This window comes from Montipora foliosa, chromosome 4, assembly GCF_036669935.1.
Source record: "Montipora foliosa isolate CH-2021 chromosome 4, ASM3666993v2, whole genome shotgun sequence".
In the NCBI taxonomy this organism is placed as follows: domain Eukaryota; kingdom Metazoa; phylum Cnidaria; class Anthozoa; order Scleractinia; family Acroporidae; genus Montipora; species Montipora foliosa.
The window spans coordinates 13290597-13308815 of NC_090872.1; the positions used below are offsets into that span (position 1 = coordinate 13290597).

General features: G+C 40.2%; 2 protein-coding genes across 7 annotated transcripts in view; one reads left to right on the plus strand and one right to left on the minus strand.

Annotated features, from left to right (window-relative positions):
• The window catches only part of LOC137999919 (putative beta-lactamase-like 1), a 22335-nt gene extending 8456 nt beyond the window's left edge, over window positions 1–13879 (plus strand). For 4 of the 6 annotated variants that reach the window (XM_068845913.1, XM_068845911.1, XM_068845912.1 and 1 more), the window contains 11 exons: window positions 1316–1345; window positions 1570–1710; window positions 2329–2469; window positions 3500–3621; window positions 5126–5287; window positions 5608–5736; window positions 6589–6703; window positions 8607–8682; window positions 9091–9231; window positions 10206–10315; window positions 12570–13878. In XM_068845913.1, coding sequence (XP_068702014.1) covers window positions 1316–1345; window positions 1570–1710; window positions 2329–2469; window positions 3500–3621; window positions 5126–5287; window positions 5608–5736; window positions 6589–6703; window positions 8607–8682; window positions 9091–9231; window positions 10206–10315; window positions 12570–12944 — 1542 coding nt within the window. In that variant the 3' untranslated portion in view covers window positions 12945–13878. Of the gene's footprint in view, window positions 1–1315; window positions 1346–1569; window positions 1711–2328; window positions 2470–3499; window positions 3622–5125; window positions 5288–5607; window positions 5737–6588; window positions 6704–8606; window positions 8683–9090; window positions 9232–10205; window positions 10316–12569 lie in introns of all 6 variants that reach the window. The other 2 variants (XM_068845908.1, XM_068845907.1) reach the window with 2 other exon arrangements.
• Window positions 13880–15881: 2002 nt separating this feature from the next.
• LOC137998993 (uncharacterized) lies at window positions 15882–17883 on the minus strand. The gene has a single exon (XM_068844830.1). It carries the CDS (start codon window positions 17572–17574, stop codon window positions 16363–16365), a length of 1212 nt encoding a protein of 403 aa, XP_068700931.1. The 5' UTR covers window positions 17575–17883; the 3' UTR covers window positions 15882–16362.
• Between the last annotated feature and the right edge of the window lie 336 nt (window positions 17884–18219).

Here is an 18219-nt window from a genome sequence, read left to right on the forward strand (position 1 = left end):
AGAATATGGTTGGTTAAAAAGGAAAAACACTCGTGCTACACGTGCATGACGAATTTCCTTGCATTTCTTTGCCTTATTCCACAAAACAATGTGAAATCACCAAATTTTAGGTTTTGACGACAACGTGATCATACAACAATGAACCTTCATTTACTATCGTTACTTTAAAACCGTTCTTACCCATCTAGTTACAGAACAAGGAGGGATTACGTTTTTGCAAACGTTGGCCGTGTAGCACTTATATTTGAACAGACTTAACTGATTAGAGTGTAATGTGAAGTGCTAGTTTTCTACGACATATGAAGCATGTGAGCGTTAGCCCTATCAGGGCCATTTCCATTAGTAGGGCTAACGCTCACATGGTTCATATGGGGTAGAAAACTAGCACTTCACATTACACTCCAATCAGTTAAGTCTAGTTACAGAATAGTTCGCCCGTATTGCACAGGGTGAATAAGATAGAATGATTGCTAAATACTTGCGATTGCGCTGGGTGATATTTTGGGGTGACGTTTTCGTTGACTTTGCCGTTGTCTTTGCTTAAACTCCCAAGTTACCAGAACGTCGTTCTCTCAATCTCTTTCCTGTAAGGGATGTAATGAGAACCGTGCATTAATTTGTTCATCTCATAGTTGGCTTGAGAGAGGTGCACAACGCAATGATTATAGCAAACTTATTGGTGTGATTTCCTTTCATATTGGATTTTTTTGCCTACCTGGTGCCGTCAACGATTCGAATAAGGCAAGCTCGAGGACTTGCGGTAAAAAGAATCTCGTTGTCCAGGTCGGATGCATTCTTCAAACAAAAGTAACAACATAGCTCTTGCAAAATTCCTTCTATTCGTGAGTTCTAATTTGTACCCTGTAGGGCTCCTCTCGCGTGTCGTGAGCAAAGCTCCGTTATCAATAAAGTACAGGACTAACCTATGGAGCTCGGACAAAAGGCCTGGTTTAGGGTGCGTGCGATTGACCGTATTCCGGAATATGATAGGAATACATGGAAAACGGAAGTTAAATTCCTTTTTTTTTACGGAGATTCACATTAAGTTGTCAAACACCGCCAAAATGCTGTTTTAAACACATCTTTATTGTCATTGTTTCTTCAAAACGCCAGACATACCGTTTTAAATCATCACTCCACGTATTCTTATTCCGAAATAGGGCCAATCGAACACATCCTTAATATCGGTCACAGGACTCAAGGCGCGGGATAATTGGTTCTTCGTCAACACTAACATCACAAACATTTTATACCTTCACTGAGTTCATATATACTTTCTACGTTCACTTTTTACCTTTTTACCTTTCTCAAACAGGATCAGAATGTCGATCTTCTAAATAATCAGGTGAGACATTTCGTTGGAAACTTTTAAATTTTGGTGCATTATCAATCCTCTAAAATAAATGTCTACTACTGACTATTTTGCCTTGCGTTGCGACAGGCTCAGTGGAAATCCGATGCGCTGTGATTACCTCAGTGTCGGGTTTAAGGCGCTCAAATGATAGGTCAGGTCAAATGAAAGGTGGCTTCATTTTCATTCAAGCTTAAAACTTAACTTTTTCATTGCAGGAATACTTGTCTTTCAAGTCCTCGCCATGCCCCATAATGATGGCAAAAACTGAGCCACCTTTGCGTTTACCGGATCAAGTACAGCGGTATCTCGTGCAAGCCAGTTATATCCTGAACTCTTTTCACGGAATCGAAGGCCTTGTAAGTAAAGCGAGAGTTAGTGGATCTCTCTGGTATAAAGCTGATCTGTTTGTTTCTTAGTTTTGTTTAGCATCTGACACTAAAAACTTTATAGGAGCTTAATGTAAACAAGTATTATAAAGATAATTTATCCCCCAATTGGGCCTGTCTCGATTGCGCTGAGCAGTTATTGAGCAGCTTTTCGATTTTAAAGCACTCTCAGTTGGACACTTTTTTCGCTGTTTGAACAAAAGTTTGAGCACCTTTTCACATTTAGGAAAACACGTGAACTCTTTCTTCGTATTCTGGACTAGTTCATGATCATAGCAACAATTTGTCATATTTGTCTAGTATGAACGTTTTTAGCAAACTGACATACTCTTATGAACGTGAAATTGAAGTATTGAATAGCCGACCAGTGGGCTCAATCGAGAGTGCACTGGACTTCCGTGCGGCAGGTCGCGGGTTCGAACCCCGGCCGGACCAACACTCAGGGTCGTTACATAACTACGGAGAAAGTCCTGCCTTTGTAATTACATCTACAAGTTGTTAGACTTTCTAGTCTTAAGGAGGATAAGACGGTGATTTTCACATTTCTTTCTGTTTTAATGTCTTTGGATATTTCTTGAATTTCTCCAGGCTGCGATGGCGGGAAACGTAGTTTATCGGGATAGAGTTGTATGGAGTCACAATTATGGAGTCAAGGACAAGAAACGCCAAGACGATGCACCGAATCAAGATACCGTTTTTCGAGTGGCAAGCGTCAGCAAAATATTTACAGTAGGTCATTTTTCACGTCTTGGTTAGGTCACGCGACCGAAGTGTTGATATTTTTACATCGACACGGATGTTGTGATTTCATGTGCGAACGAAGGATTTCCAAGTGACAGAGTGCATCCGTATCTTAAATCTACAGAAGTAACCATCCGAGTACAGTGCAAAAGATGGATGCGTATTTTTCAAAAGTTGGCCTAGTAGCACATTTATGTCAATAGAAATTACCATCGAAGGGCTGTGTATACTCATGTAATTCATCTGAGCGGTAGCCCCAGGAATGGAAATAGACATACAAATGCAAGCTCAGTCGGTGGAGCAACGGGTTCATTTCATGGGTTCATTTCCCAACCTGTTCAGAGTTTTTCTCTTTTCCTTTGTACTTGTTCTCTCTACCAAAGTTGTACTGCTGAGCAGGAAAAATCAAGGAAGTGACGTGGCTGATTGGTTCGTGTTCTTCATTAGCGTGTCGATGCGATGGGCTCCAATGCCACCCGACCGAATTCTTCCGGGGTGTTACAAACTCAACTTCATCGTCCTTTGTAAATTGTGGCTTAAAATTTTTGCTTCCTTCGAGTTTAATCTCTTAACGCTGTTATGTTTAATCGAGTTGTTACCTTATAAAAAAAACGACTTTACAAGCAACAAATTTCAAGTCGATTACATTTTTTTCCCTCTTTTTCTTTGCCTTGAAATTTTGACGAAAGTATTGCCTACGAATTAATGCGAAAAGTTTCTTCAAGTGGCCGCCTTGGTGTATGAGGGCTAAGTTTGGTGTTGGCTCTTTCTCAGCTCTGCCGGAGAGCTTTTTTTCTCTGGGTTCTCCGGTTTTCCCCTCGCCTCAAAAACCAACATTTCTAAATTCCAATTCCATCGGATGTAGGACCTCCCTGAAAACCACCTTGGGTGAGTGGAGTATCCTGGGTAAATATTAGGATTATTATCCTCTATAATTGATGAAGCAGCCTGGGCAATTTTGATCCCACCATTTTGCTTTTTGCGTATTTTAACTCTGAATACATTCATTTTTACGTAGGTGTTATTTGTGTTCAAACTTATGCAATCTGGAAGAATCAATTGCCTGGACGACCCCCTAGAGCTGTACGAACCAAGATTCCAAGTTCAGAACCCATTTAACCAGCAGAAAATAACAATCCGGTGAGAAATAAATCCGTTGTAAAAACCTGAGACCACGCAGCTATTTCATTTCAAAACCTCAAATTTGGGGACTTCACATCGTATGTGCCCCACGATTATTTTTGCTCTCTTAACCAATGATATTATCGTTTGTGGCGTTCCTGTTGCCGAGGTTGTTGTCGTTTAACTCTCTACGAGGCAGCTTAAAGGACGACGACGACGACGGGTAAAAACATTTTTCCCGTTATTGTAAAGGGGGGAGGGGAAGGGGGGAGGCGGCAAGGTTTTGGTGTGGATCACAGAAGTGTGAGGGGAGGGAAGGGGAGAGGTTTAGGGAAAAACAACACTGCAGGAAAAAAGGTGTGTGTGTGTGTGTGTGTGTGTGTGTGTGTGTGTGGGGGGGGGGGGGGTGGGGAGGCTGTAGACCCCACAGTCGTCGTGGTCCTTGCTTAAAGCTCACTAGTAGTTAAAGCAACGACGATGTCGACGAAAAAACAAAACGACAATGTCGACGAGAAAGACGTACAGCCGCAAAACAATAAACTTAAGGCGGCTGTATTACGCTATTTTAGGGTGTTTAGGGGAAATCTTTAGTTAATCGAAAATGGAAATGTGGAATTCCTTTACCCATAAAATTATCGTTACATCACAAACACGATGATTCTGAGCAAGAACGACCTTTATCCAGGCGATTTGCCATAAATTTGAAAACGTCGGGCCAATTTTTTTCAAGATTACCCAAATGCAATCCGTTTCAATCTTTTCCATTTGTTTCCATCCGTGCCTCTCTTTCCTTTTGCTGTATTTCTTTTATGTCATTCAACAGTTTTAAGTGGATATTGCAATGTTTCCTTCTACTTGTTAGGGATTTTGAGTGTCATGAAATTACATAATTTTGCGTGACATAGCTCCTTTAATCAACAAAAACAATGGTTACGCACTCTCTGCACGTAAAATGACCAAATTTGAGAATATGTGGGGGACGTGAGCACCGGACAATAGATTCAACTACATCGTTTTTACCTAATTTCAATGCTGAAATGTTGGTACACACTTTCTAAGCCGAACGACCCAGAATAATCGTGAAATGATCAGAAGAACGAAAAGTTATGTTTAATTGACGTTCTCGTAGGCACAGTGGTTGGTAGTTGCTTAAACCTCCCGCTATAGACCTCTTTACAGTTGTGTGCTTAGTTATCTGGCCTTAAAATGAAAGTGAAGGGGGTTGGTGTTGACCTTGTTATGACACAGACCTCCCTCCTTTTCTTATGTTAATGATGTTGTTGTCATGCTAATTAGTAGGAACCTACACAAGAAAAGCAGTCAGGTTTCTATCAAAACAAGGTCAGGTAGGCCAGGTGACTAAGCACACAACTGTAAAATGGACTATTCTTTGGTTTACTCCCCCCACCAAAAAATGTGAGATAAAGTGAAAAATGTATATGAATGAAAAAAAAGGGGGCATGCATTAAAGAACCCCGTTTGAATGAAAAGTCTGTATAGTCTTTCTCTCTTTCCCCCACAGGCAAATTTTGTCACATACTTCGGGCCTCCCCCGTGAGGTTCCTTGTGGTGCTGCTTACTCATATAGCTCAACTCATTTGTGTCCTGTAAACAGTACGTACGTGCTACAAGAGTTAAAAAATACAGAACTCAAATCACCTCCTGGAAAACTACCGCACTACAGGTACGACAAAGTGTTCACTTTTATCGTTTTAGCAAACTTAAAAGACGAAGACGCTAGCTTTTGACCTCTGAACGCGGCTAACAGATTTACTAACTTGTTTAAAGAACTAATTTAAGTTTCCAATGATTACCAGTACTATTCATATCGACTCTCCTTTCATGAACTGAAGCTGTCGAAAACGATGACGACAATCGTGATTGACGTCACCTCATAGTTAATGAGATAATTTAAGTTTGAATATTTATAGTGGCTAGAGAAATGGATATCATGCTTGGTAACGACGATCAAATTTCGATGCACTCTTTTGTTTCATTTTGTAGCAATCTGGGATACGCCTTGATATCACGCGTATTGGCTGAGAAATTCGCTGGCAATGACTATGAGGGATGGGTGCAGAGAAATATTTTGATTCCCCTGGGGATGAGAAATACAGGATTCAATCTAGATAGGTACGTCTTAAGACAATGGCATTCGTTCAAGAATATAAAGATCATAGAGAAAGTTTGTGAGGGGTCGGCGCCAGTAAGGATGAACCATCACCAAACGAACAAAGGATTGGGCAATCACAAGAAAAGAAATAGGTTAATTAATTAATTGGCCACGAAACGTACAAGTAGAAAAATCATGCACAAGTACGCTCGCAGAACAAAATTCAAGTAAGCCTGTTAAAGAAACACATTATGTCAAAACTGCCTCAAATTATCCCCTTTTAGAATTACGTATCATCTGTGTTTACGAACGAAAAACAACTTATATGACCACATTCATAATACAATGAAGAACTCTTAATAAAAGATCGGAATCAGGCATCGATGCCTAGTTGCTTGAGATAATAGTTTGGGAGTCTTAATTTAGGGTCCACCAAGGAAGTTGTACGAATGCGCGCGCAGCACAATCGCAACAAACAAACCACTACGCCTCGCCCGTGTGAATAAAGTCTATTGGCCGAAGCGGAAAATACCATAAGACTCTTTGTTTGTCCCCCCAAATTTTCAATAAGCGATGTTTTTGTTTTCTCTTGGGACCATTGTGAGTCCCAAGAGAAACAGGAAACAATGCTTATGCAAAATTTGGCAGACAAACAAAGAATATTATAGTATTTTACGACTCGGTCAATTAATAGCCCTTTTCACGGTTAGTTTTTCTCATCTGCATTACAATATAATCTAGCATGTATGTGAGGCAAATTCGGGCTATTTTTTAGTTTTAACCCGAAATTGCCTCGCATCCACGTTAGATTACATTGTAATGCAAATAAGAAAAACTAACCGTGAAAAGGGCTATTCGTTACCTTTTAACAGAATGTCTTCCAATAAAGCACTTGGTTACTTTGATAACCGCGAAGCCCCTATGGTGGACTGGGACTGGGCAGCACCAGCAATACAGGCCTACTCGACAGTAAACGACCTTTACAAGGTTTGAAAAATTTCTCATTTTCTCCTTACTCTTGGTTAAGTACAGTTGGAACAATATGGCATATCAAATCATCTGTATTTACCGTCGGTTGTGGACTAGGTTGTATTGCCTCTGGGTCTTGTTTTGCACTCAATCATGGTATAGCTCATGTGCACGAGATGTGACAACGGCCACATTGAATCTTAAATGGCAGCAGGTAAAAGGATTTGTTGAGGCCAAAATTCTCGATTAAAAAAGAAGCTTTTCCTTTATCGTCACAGTGTGTCACATACTTACTGTATGATTATTTTCCTGATTTCACGGGATTAAAACATATTTTTGTGATTGCGGAATTTTGTTTGAATATCTTCACAAATAGTTAATATATGGAGATGGTTATGAAACCTGACAAGTTTCTTTGTATTATGTTTTTGTTCGCTGTTTAGGCCCTGATCATGCACAAACCACACCCTTTTTCTAAAAGACATGCAGCCAATCTAAAGTTTCGATTCAGTAATTTTATTAAAAAACCAACACGATCTCTTCCTCAAATGAAGGATTATCCTTCATTGTCAGTTTGTCTTAAATGAAGTACTTTCCTCCATTTTGATCACTCTATCGCAGGACTTGTGGTAGCAAATAAAAAGAAAAAAAGTAAAAGCAGCCCCTGGACAGGATTTGAACCCGGAGCACCCACTTTAAAGAAACTGTTTTTATCTACTTAACCACTAAAGATCAACTGACTAGAAAATGTGCCGATTATTTACCAAAACTAATAAGTATATATATATATATATAAAGTCATTGCTGAATAATGATTAAGTCTAAACTTTAATTTTAAAATGGTTAGCTTTCTCTTGAAGTTTGGTAACCGACATTTTTCACTTTGTAAGCTTGCTTCTTTGCGGGCGTTAATACACGTTTATATGATGTGGTAGTCTAATGGTTAAGTAAAGGGGTTATTAATCACACGTTCCCAGGTTCGAGTCCTGCGAGTTCAGACATTGGGCTTCGACTTTTAAAAGAAATATGTTCATTTCCCATGATCCCTATCAAGCTTTCAGTGTCCAAAATGAACGATAATACTTCACTTGGAAGAAATTGACAATTAAGAATAATTCTTCAATTGAGGGAGAGACTTGGTTGTAAAAAACTCAGTTGTGAAACGAGGACAAAAGATTGTGCATGGTCGCGGTCAAGTTAACATGAAGCGCAATTGCAATGTCACTATTCCCTTCTTTGAAGTTTTCAGAGTTTCGTAACCATTCCATCTATATGAACTATGCCCCATGCAAGAAGCACGGGGTTTGAGAAGTTTCGCTTATGGCCATCTTGTTAAATCTACGACTTTAATTCTCATTCAAATTCTCACATCTGACTCTCTTTTGTTTTCACTATCCCTGAGCTTGGAGTGTTTGTGATTGGTTTAACGTCATGTAACACGTGACGCCTTTGGGCGAAAGCAAAACTCTGTCCAACATTTAAGGCGCTGTTACACTGTGAAATGTTTCGTGCAATTTGTCTCATAATGTTTTGACGACATTGTGGCGGGTTAAATTGTACGAAACATTTCACAATGTAACATACCCTGCAACGTCCAAAATCGTTGCGAGACAAGTTGCGCGAAAAGTAGAACTTAATTCTAGTTTCGGCAACGGCTCTTGATGTTACACTGTGAAATGTTTCGTGCAACTTGTCCCGCCACAATGTCATCAAAACATTGTGAGACAAGTTGCACGAAACATTTCACAGTGTAACATGCGCCTTTAGGGATAGAAAAGTGTTGACTCGACGTTACTCAACGCTCTGACATGCTGATCATGCCATAGCCTACAATATATGACCGCTACTTAGCCTTAAGCTCTCGAAATCATGTTAAGACTACAAATTGTATCTGCGCGATTTTTGAATTTTTTTGGTACAGTTGATGACAATGCTATTTGATGCAGCTCCAACTAGAATACTTGGAAGAGAATTAATTCAGCAATTGATGAAACCAGGTAGGTGTTTTGTTAGCGGGCTTTGCTTAGCGGTAACTAAGAGTAGTCTTTTAACTAGGCGGCGCGATCTTTGATTTCAAAAACGTTGGAAGATTCTCCCTGGCTAGTAATCACATCATTGTTTTCCTAGGCACTCCGTCAGCCATATGCTATGTGACTCCCCCCCCCCCCCCCCCTCCTCCCCTCCTCCTCGCCCGCCGGTTTAGGTCTACTTGCTTTAAATACTATTTACAAAGAACAAAGAAATCTCTAAGCACTCCCAAGCCGCAAATACCACTTCAGTGGTGCCTGGGTGTTCAAACGTTAAATGCAAATATAATTTATTACCGATAAATTGATGGGATGGAGAACAGAGTCTAAAAAACTCAAAATATTCTTATGCTTTTTTGCGTTAATTTTTCTCATCAGATTTTATGTATCCAGATGGAAAAACAGTGTTTGGTACTGGCTGGGAAATCACTGACGTCGGGACCTTCTCAATAATAACGAAGACTGGATTTATCCCAGGATACTCAGCTGGATTCGCATTTGTACCAGAATTCAAGTTGGGTTCGTATTAACTCGTTTACCAGGAGGCAGTGCGACCTCGTGGTGAGGACGCTTGTCTTGAGATCCGGAGATCCCGGGTTGAAGGCTCGTCGCGACCACTCGTTGAAGTTGAGCCTGAAAGTGCCAACTGGTTTGCCTCCGGCCAGTTGGGATTGTTGACAGTTGTTATTTTGTTTCGTTGATCGTGTTTCATTGGCCCTGAAGAGTCCCTTGGGTATTGGTCAATTAAGTATGTTTGTTTACCTGCTCTATTGTTCGGAAATCTGCGCCTGAGTTCACTAAAACCCCATTTTTTTTAAAGGAATCCAACAAGATATGTCCAGAAATACGTAATGTTTAAAAAACGAGCAGCAGTGTTTTATCGGGGTTTAAAAACACGAGGCGTAGCCGAGTGTTTTTACGCCCGATAAAACACGTGCTGCGAGATTTTTGAACGGCTTAAAAAACATTCCTCAAAGAGCGTGTCCCTCTGCTCTGGACTCATAACAATGGTGAGAGGAGAATATTAGCATACAAGAAAAACAAGCTATTCTTTATTAGTATTTTTTATATAAAGAATACTAACGAGCAGTGTTTTATCAGGATATAAAGCTCATACACGTGACGTTTTATCGGTGTTTTGATAGGCTTTTAGGCTCATGAATCATTAATGAGTTTTTTAAAAGTAGTTGAAAGCATGTAATTTGAATATGCGACACAAAGTATACCCTTTCTCTTTTCCTCAACTTCAATATCACTAGCGTCTAGGAATACAGAAAATTGACGAAGAGTCCTCTAAAGTCTGCTCGTCAAGTAAAGACAAACCACAACATATACCCCAACCCAAAAATAGTTACTTCATACACCTTCCTCTGGATCTTTGTGCATGTGATGATGAAATTATCCGACATTTCGTACGAAGCAAGGCATGGAATCACTTCCATCCCTCAATTTCATGAAGTTCCAAGTCCTTTTTTTGTCTGATTTTTCTTTAGGGGCGATTGTGCTTGTCAGTGGTCGTGAGTTTGGGGGACAAGCTGCTCATTCTATTGTAAAGACACTTTCTGAAGTGATGGATGCAGTATTATTACGCCAACAACTTCAGGTATGCTCTTATGAAAGATTCCAAAATTGAGTTGATAGTAGGCACCCTTAGTTCGCGCCCATTGGCACTGCGCATTTGTTTGCGCATTTCACGCACACGTCATTCATCGCAGACCACGAAGGTAAACACGATGCTAAAGGCGCAAACATTTTCCAAAAGAATGGAACGTGAAAGCGTGTGGTATCATGGGATATCTGTGGACCCAGGTCTTCTCGGAAATGTCACGCAATGACGTGACAGTGTGAATAGACAATCGCTTTGAGAACTTCGCAGCGATTTTACTCTCTTGAATGCTCGGTGACCTCCATTTTTCTTTCTGTAGATCACTTCCATTCCTTATTTTGTCCATTTAAAAAAATAACAACAATAAAAAAAATAAATAAATAAATCTGTACGTAAGGAGTTACAAAAATTTCGCCTTTTATGACCTCGTGCGACCGAAGTTTACTTTCTTAGACTAATAATATGTATCGTTTTTAAAGGTCTATTTCACCTCAGAAAAAGACATCAGCTGCAAAAGTTTATTTAGTTATATTAGTTGTGTTGAATTGAGTACGTTTACCTGATCTAAATTTCACTAATGTAGCTTTTTTACTGCTGACAGTTGTAAGCTAAGATCGTATTAAAATAACGCAAGCTTCTAAAAGTGCACCTCATGATCTCGAAAACGAGCACGGTGACCCCCCATTTTTTTTGCCTTTTTGGCAAAAGTAGATCATTACCTTTCTGCGTGGCAAGTTAAAAAAAAATCTGTACGTGGGAACATTTTGGGCGCGAACGTCCTTAATAAACACCGTAGTCTGCAAATCGTCAGGTTGGTAATGAGAAATGGGGACGTACAACTATGTTTTTGAAATACGATAGAAATCCATGATCGACGTACGCAATAAGGGAACGAAAAACAAACGACAGAAATACATAACGAAATAGACGCCCTGCAAAAAGCAAAAATTGAAGAAAATAAAGGAATACATGGCTACTTTCAAGAAATTAGCGGGTTCTTACTAACAGATGAAAACAGTAAGATCACTTATCAAAGTGATCTCGAAAGGGTTTTTAGCTGCGCGTAACCTACACACGCCATAACTGAGGAACACGCGTCAACTGATTGAATCAAATTTCTATCAAAAGTAGCGCCCGCAACACACCGTAAAGGCCCGTTCAAACGGTCATGATAGTTGATGATAGTTGATGATAGTTTCAACTATCACGCACGTTTGAACACGAACTATCATTCACTATCATCAACTATCATCAACTATCATGCAGTTTGGACATGTTCAAATTCGACATGATAGTTCATGATAGTTTTTTCCGTTTGACCGAGCACATTGCGCGATTTCGTCAACTATCATGAACTATCATGGACCGTTTGATCGCAAACATGATAGTCAATGATAGTGAATGATAGTTGAAACTATCATCAACTATCATCAACTATCACGACCGTTTGAACGGGGCTTAAGTGAAAACGGCCTGAAATCGCTCGAACCGGAAATGAAACCCGCGGAAAAATTTGTCTTTATCTCGAAATTTTAATCTCTGACCTATCTTGATTTTTGGCATGCACGTATCTTTCACGATGGCACTTCAAATAAAAAAGTTTCGGGGAAAGTTGTCTAGTACAATTTTCTGTAAACTAAAAAAAAAGCCCTTTTTCGATGTATTCTACCAGATTTAGGGAAATTTCCAACAAAAAAATATGAACGGTAGGTCACGAGCACGAGGCGTAGCCAAGTGTTTTTAGACCTGATAAAACACGGGCAGCGAGGTTTTGAACGGCTTCAAACACATTCCACAAAAAGCGTGTCCCTCGGGCGTCCAATGTGAGTTGAGATATTTGCATACAAGAAAAACAAGCCCGGCCTTATTACTATTTTAGGTTTTTTTTTTTTTGCAAGTTCCGGATCTTGGGAGATCTAACTAGCAAATAATAATTTGTAAGACTGAAAACAAAATAATAATGCAAGGCTGGTTGTACGGCTGTGAAGATATATATATATATATATATTTCTATTTTTGATTTGCCAATATTTCGTCAGGCACGGCCTGACTTCTTCAGCAAGGTAAATGATATCGTTTAACTGCGTGTTAGTTTTTGAAATAATCAAGGCGAAGTGTTCACTTGGAACCTTCAATCATCGTCATCATCATTATTATCGCCTTCATCATCTTTATCATAAAAAAGGCTACACTTGTCTTTCAGCCTTATGATCGTTGACTTGCTTGTATTTTCTTGTTTTCCTCTCATTAGGTCGAGACCGTCCCGGACAAACAAAAGTATCTCGGAGAGTACGTCATCGTCTCTCGGTGGATTCCGGAAGTTATCGTCAACATAACCGAGAACGACGGACTTTTACTCTTCACACAGACCCCAGGCTCCCTCGGCTGGTCGTATCTCAAACCGGTAAAAGAGCGAGAGTTTAAAGTTATTTATAGACCTGGATTGCAATGCGGCGTCTACGGTTTGGGACAGGATCGCGAACGCGTCACATTTGATCCGCCTGCTACGTCTGGGAAGAGCCTCGGATTAAAGTTTGGTCCCTATATATTCAAAAGAACTTTACCGAAGACTGTGATTCCAACGCAATCTTCAAATATGGATTTGCCTCCTTCTGGTCTGCTATGATTGGGATTTGAGTGCGTTTTACGGTAGTTATTAAGCTGATTTAGCAACAGAACGGGAACGTCAATGGCGACGTCGCGCGCAGCAAAACTACCAATCAGAATTTAGAATTGAGAAGAAAAGAGTGGAGTCTATTCTATTCTGAATTCTTATTGGTGTTTTTTCTGCGCGCGCCGTCGCCACTGCCGTTCCCGTTCTGTTGCTAAATCAGCCTATTAATAACTACCGTGCCATCACTGGCAGTGCCTAAATTTGTCGTACACTTATAACCCAAACGCACTCCTAATCTTTGTACGTATGGATGTTTCTTTCAATTTGTCTCTTAACTTCTTTAGTTGCTTTTATCATGCGATTAAGGGGAATGGGTTAAATTCGCTCAGGCAGTGAAGTGTGATTGAGAAAGCGAACTGCCATCGTCGGACTTCTTTAAACTCAGTGGTGGTTGTTCTTGGTGTTGAAGAGAGACAAAGGGGCCCCGGGATAAGGCGTTCGTGAAGTTCCTGGCCCTTTTCCTCAAAAGACTGAAATTAAGGTCCATAGGACAATAGGGCGAGGCAGCTGGAGCAATAAAATGGCACCTCCTCAAGCCCCCGTTGAAGTCACTTGAGATGAGGTCTCCTTAACCAACGTGATTGCTATAATTGCAATCTTAAATTTAAGATAAAATTTATACTTAAAATATCTTTAGCTACATAAAGACGTAAAAAGAGAATGTCACTTGCGTTATATATATAGAAGTTAAAAATTTTAAACATACTTTTTAACACTCTGCAGAATCATTCATCGTTCTTAATTGCTGTGATAAATTTTTACCACTAATTAAAATGCCAGAGCCAGAATAATTTATCAAAGAAAATATTTAATTGAAGCTTTGTAAAAACAAAACAGTTGCAAATAGTGATTAAAACAAATCTGCCAATTTATTGTTCATGAATATTTGATAAGATAACTTTTCAGCGCACAGAAACAAATGATGCTGAGTATCTTGAGCAAGAAGCGTTCAAAAGGTTCTTTGGGGAAGAATGGCTGTTCAGTTTTCTCGAATTCTGCGGACCTCTTAAGTCCATGGTAGCGTTCGTCGCGTTCGATTGTGTGATCCAAATCTTCGACAAAATATGGTTTTGAGAGGGGGTGTGCTAAAATTGACTGATGGGGTGGGGAGAGGCTTTCGATTCTATGCCATCATGGCTTTCAAAATGGCGGCTTCTCACAAACGATCAAAATGGCGGTCTTTACGACGAAAAAAACACGTATGCTCTACAGCCAAGACAAAAGATAAACACAAGAAATAGGAACTATGTGGTGTTTTTCTCACATAACAATATCTTTACCTTCATGATTTCGTGGAAATACCGACGTATTTCATCAAGTCCTTTCAATATTAGTCTTCCGTTTTTTCTAGGAACATCACTGATCTCAGTAAACAATTTCTCTTTCTCAGTTTGACATGATGTTTAATTATAATTGCGCAAAGGAAAACCGTTTTCTCGGAAAATGACAATGGACCTTGAATACCCTTGGGTTTGACATTTTTGCCGCTTTCATTTTCGATGGAACTGCATAATTAAACTGCACAACGCCCTTCGAATAACAGAAATATTTTTTTAAAAAAGGGCTTGGACAAATCCGAGAAGCTAAAATACCTTTTTACATGTTTGATAAGGTCCATTCGACCCAGAAAAGTGGCAAATCCGGTTACCTAAAAACAACAGTTTTGCCCTATATGAATCACAACTAATAACTCAGGGCTAGCTAGCATTACCCAGGCAACTTGGCCGGAACTTCCGACTACAATGTAATTGAGCATTTCGTTAATTTCATAACGAAGAAACGGATTGCAGCTAGGTTGTAACTAGGACGTCAGACTGAAAGATGCCGCGTGGAAGCAAACAGAGGTTACCAGAAACCGAACGTCAGCTTCTAACCTCGCATTGTAAAACTGAATGAGCGTATTAACCAGTTCAAGGGAAAAAATAAAGAATCATCAAACATTAGCGTGACGCAAGCTTTATCTGCTTTAATACAACAAGGAGTTCAAAATGTGAAGCCCTATCATTATCGCTCTAAAAGAGAGTCGTGCTTTCGTTCAAACGGTTCCCCAGTTCCTCAAATCTTGTGATTTACAAAGCATAAATGTTTATGTAACGCCATACAATCGGTTAAACATACATGTAGTCTCTCTAATCTTGAGCTTCAAGTTGACGAAAAACGTTAATGAAAGAAAAATCCCTCGGCCGCCATTTTATCCAAGACAGGTCGCTCGGTCGCTGCAGACCTCCACGATTCAATTTGTTGATCTTCGTCGTGTACCACCAGTTTCCCGGTGTCTGCATCAAAATTTAGCCGCTCTTGTCTTGCTCCTTCTGCTCGGCTAGTGTTGTGTTCGCCAGTGGCTTGCCCATCCTTCGTCGATCCGCCACCATAGCCGGTATCATAAGGCAATGTGTTTTTTAAACTCTTGTCGCCCATGGTTCTTTAGTGTTGTCCTCTACTTCAAGCTGTTACAGTGGGGGAGTTATAGCCTAGTTCAACGCAGAAAAACGGACAGATATAGTTCGGCTCGTGATCTCAACAACGACAAAATAACTGAAAGTAAAAGTCATTGCACAGGCGTACTTTCCAAAGAAAAGCTATCACGTGTGTAAACAAAGGCAAATAATTTACATGGGGTGACTTTATGCAAGGACGCATTTCAAGTTCGCAGGAACTGCCCTCGGTATATCGGTATATTTTTCTTACTCGTAAATAATTTTTTAAAACCCTTAGGCCATCCACTTTTCTGATATTGGGTCGGTCGGTCGGTCGGATTGACCAAAAAAAACAGTTACATAGCAGTCTTGGAATCGGAGGCCTGGTACCCCAGCATAATAGCTGTAGAGCCAGGGAAACAGCAAGATGTGAGCCCCCCCCCCCCCCCCCAAAAAAAAAAAAAAAAAAAAGCCAAACCTTTGGGTCGGTCGGACGTCGCTAAACGAAGAAAAAAGGGGATTATGAACAATTGTTTTATCGAGGAAAGCAAGACAATGACGGAGTAATGATAAAAACATGGGGAAAAAGAAATTTAATAATTCATTCCTCTCTCATATTTTATACTGCGAAGCTTTATTTATTTCTGAGAAAGAGGTACCGTTTATCTCCTAATCACAAAAATTACAATTTCCTCGATTGTGAACTCTGTCACTGGACAATTCAATTAAAATCTACTGACATAATAGCTCGGCTAAGGCTCTGCCGTATTTGTAATGACTGGCACAAAATAATGTGAACTCGGTACTTCAGTATCGTTTGTTTCCAAATGCTATTAATAGATAACACTAACATTCAGTCCCATTCAGTTCCGATCTGTGACTATTCTCTACTTCTTTGTTTGGATTCTAGTTTCTCAGAAAAGGAGCCAGAAGGTATGTGATAACAAGACATCTTATACTCGCGTATCGAATTGTGCAAAGTTTGGACTTTCCGGTCGACTCTCAGTGTCGAAATCAATTAGCAATTTTTCATTTTCATGTTGTACCCCATTTTCTTCATAGTCTTTACCGTTCGGTGGAGAATTTTCAAAGAAGAGCTTTGGTCCACGAATGGTGAATATTTCGGGTGTGCGGCATTCATTCGGATTTCCAAAATAAACATAGGCAGCCAGACCAATTTCATCACAAGTTTTATCCTCATTCACCGTAACAGCATGAGCCACAACAAAGACACCGCCAGAAGGAAAAGCGTGACAGATGCTGGTGGCCTCCTCTTGTGTTACTTCGTGGGCATTTTCTAGAGGATGTTGAAGGCAATGAAGAGCATATCTCCCGACTTTTTGCAGGGAGGGGTACTCTAAGGAGAGGGCTTCTTGGCCTTGTCTATTTTCTTCTCGGACGTGTTCCTTCTGGGTATCACTCGGTTTGAGAACCAAGTGTATCACTGGCTCTTTTGCAGTTGTCCACAAACCGAACAAATCTCCCACAAAAGTATGTTCACCACCAGAAAGTTCGCGGAGCTGTTCTTTAATCATGTTCTGATCCTGCTCAAACATGTAGACCATGTATTCGTCTCGTTCCTTCTCCTCTCCCTGCTGTATTTCGTTAGAGATTCTACCCACTGCTCGAAATGGTGAGTGCCGAGGGATCTCGTAAATTTTACCTTTCAGATAGCTTTGGCGGCCCTCTCTGTAAAGATAGGGCGATAGAGTAACGTCAAACTCTGTTCTGCCACTTTTCACGATGTTGGCAATTATGAGAAGGAAGCCACAGGTGCCCCTAGGAAAATTGCGAATCACGGTTGATGAATCACCGCTACTGGGTTCCGAGAGCCTCAGTTGGTGATGGGAGTGCCACTCTCCAATATGACAAAGCAAATACCCGTTTGCAAGGACTTTTCCAACACGTTCGAGGTAAGGAACGCTTTGAAAGAAAGAAACTTCCGTTCTTTTGCAGCCTTCGGCAGGTCCAAGAACAATGTGGACGACGGGTTCTTCGTTTGCAGTCCACAAACCAAATAAATTTCCGCCTGTTTCCCTCTTTGGGTGAAGCCGAACCCAGCTCTTCATTCGATCAATGTCCTCCTGGAACATGTGAACGTTTAAACTTTTTCCGTCGTGAGAGCCAGTGATAAAATTTCCAACGGCTGCCAATGCGCGTGCCATCTCCAAAATTCTATCTTCAATGCGTTTTAGAAAGTCAACTTAAATAGAATGTCGTCATGAAAATAGCTTTTCGTTTTCTTTCAATAAATTATCACTCATGCGCCACCGGTCAGACAATTTCCCAGAAATAAGTTTGTTTATTGGCGTTCCGGAGAACGTCGATATTTCTCATTCCTTCTTTTCTTTCGTTGGAAATTCTTTGCAAAGGATGTTCTGGAACTTAAGCGGCCGTCCACATCAATATCCTTCTTTCAGGTTTTTAATTGTGGGTATAATTTCCCTAGTCGTGCCTTAGTTTGGTATGCAAACAAAAGAAAATGTAAAGTCATTGTGTTTGTAATGTGTTCCGGCTTTTCCCAGAAATGTTGTCGTGCCTCTGATGTTTTGAGTCAAAGGTCACTTGCTTATTTATACCTTCATCTTGACGAGCTTGGTTCACTGATTCTGGGAAATCACCAATGACAACAGTACGTAACACTGAAATCTTGTGGTGTGTGAAAGATAAATATCAAGATTGTTATTCATGAAATTTGAACCGTGTTCAAAGCTAAGATTGTTAGAAAAGGTGAAAATTAGGATTCCCTGATAAAGTAACTAGCTCTCTTGCATTGCATTTGAAATGTGCAAATGAGAATCCAAGGCATT

What these genes read in the sequence shown, in the direction of transcription:
- LOC137998993 (XM_068844830.1), bottom strand. Translation starts at nt 17,574, where the DNA reads ATGGCACGCGCATTGGCAGCCGTTGGAAATTTTATCACTGGCTCTCAC.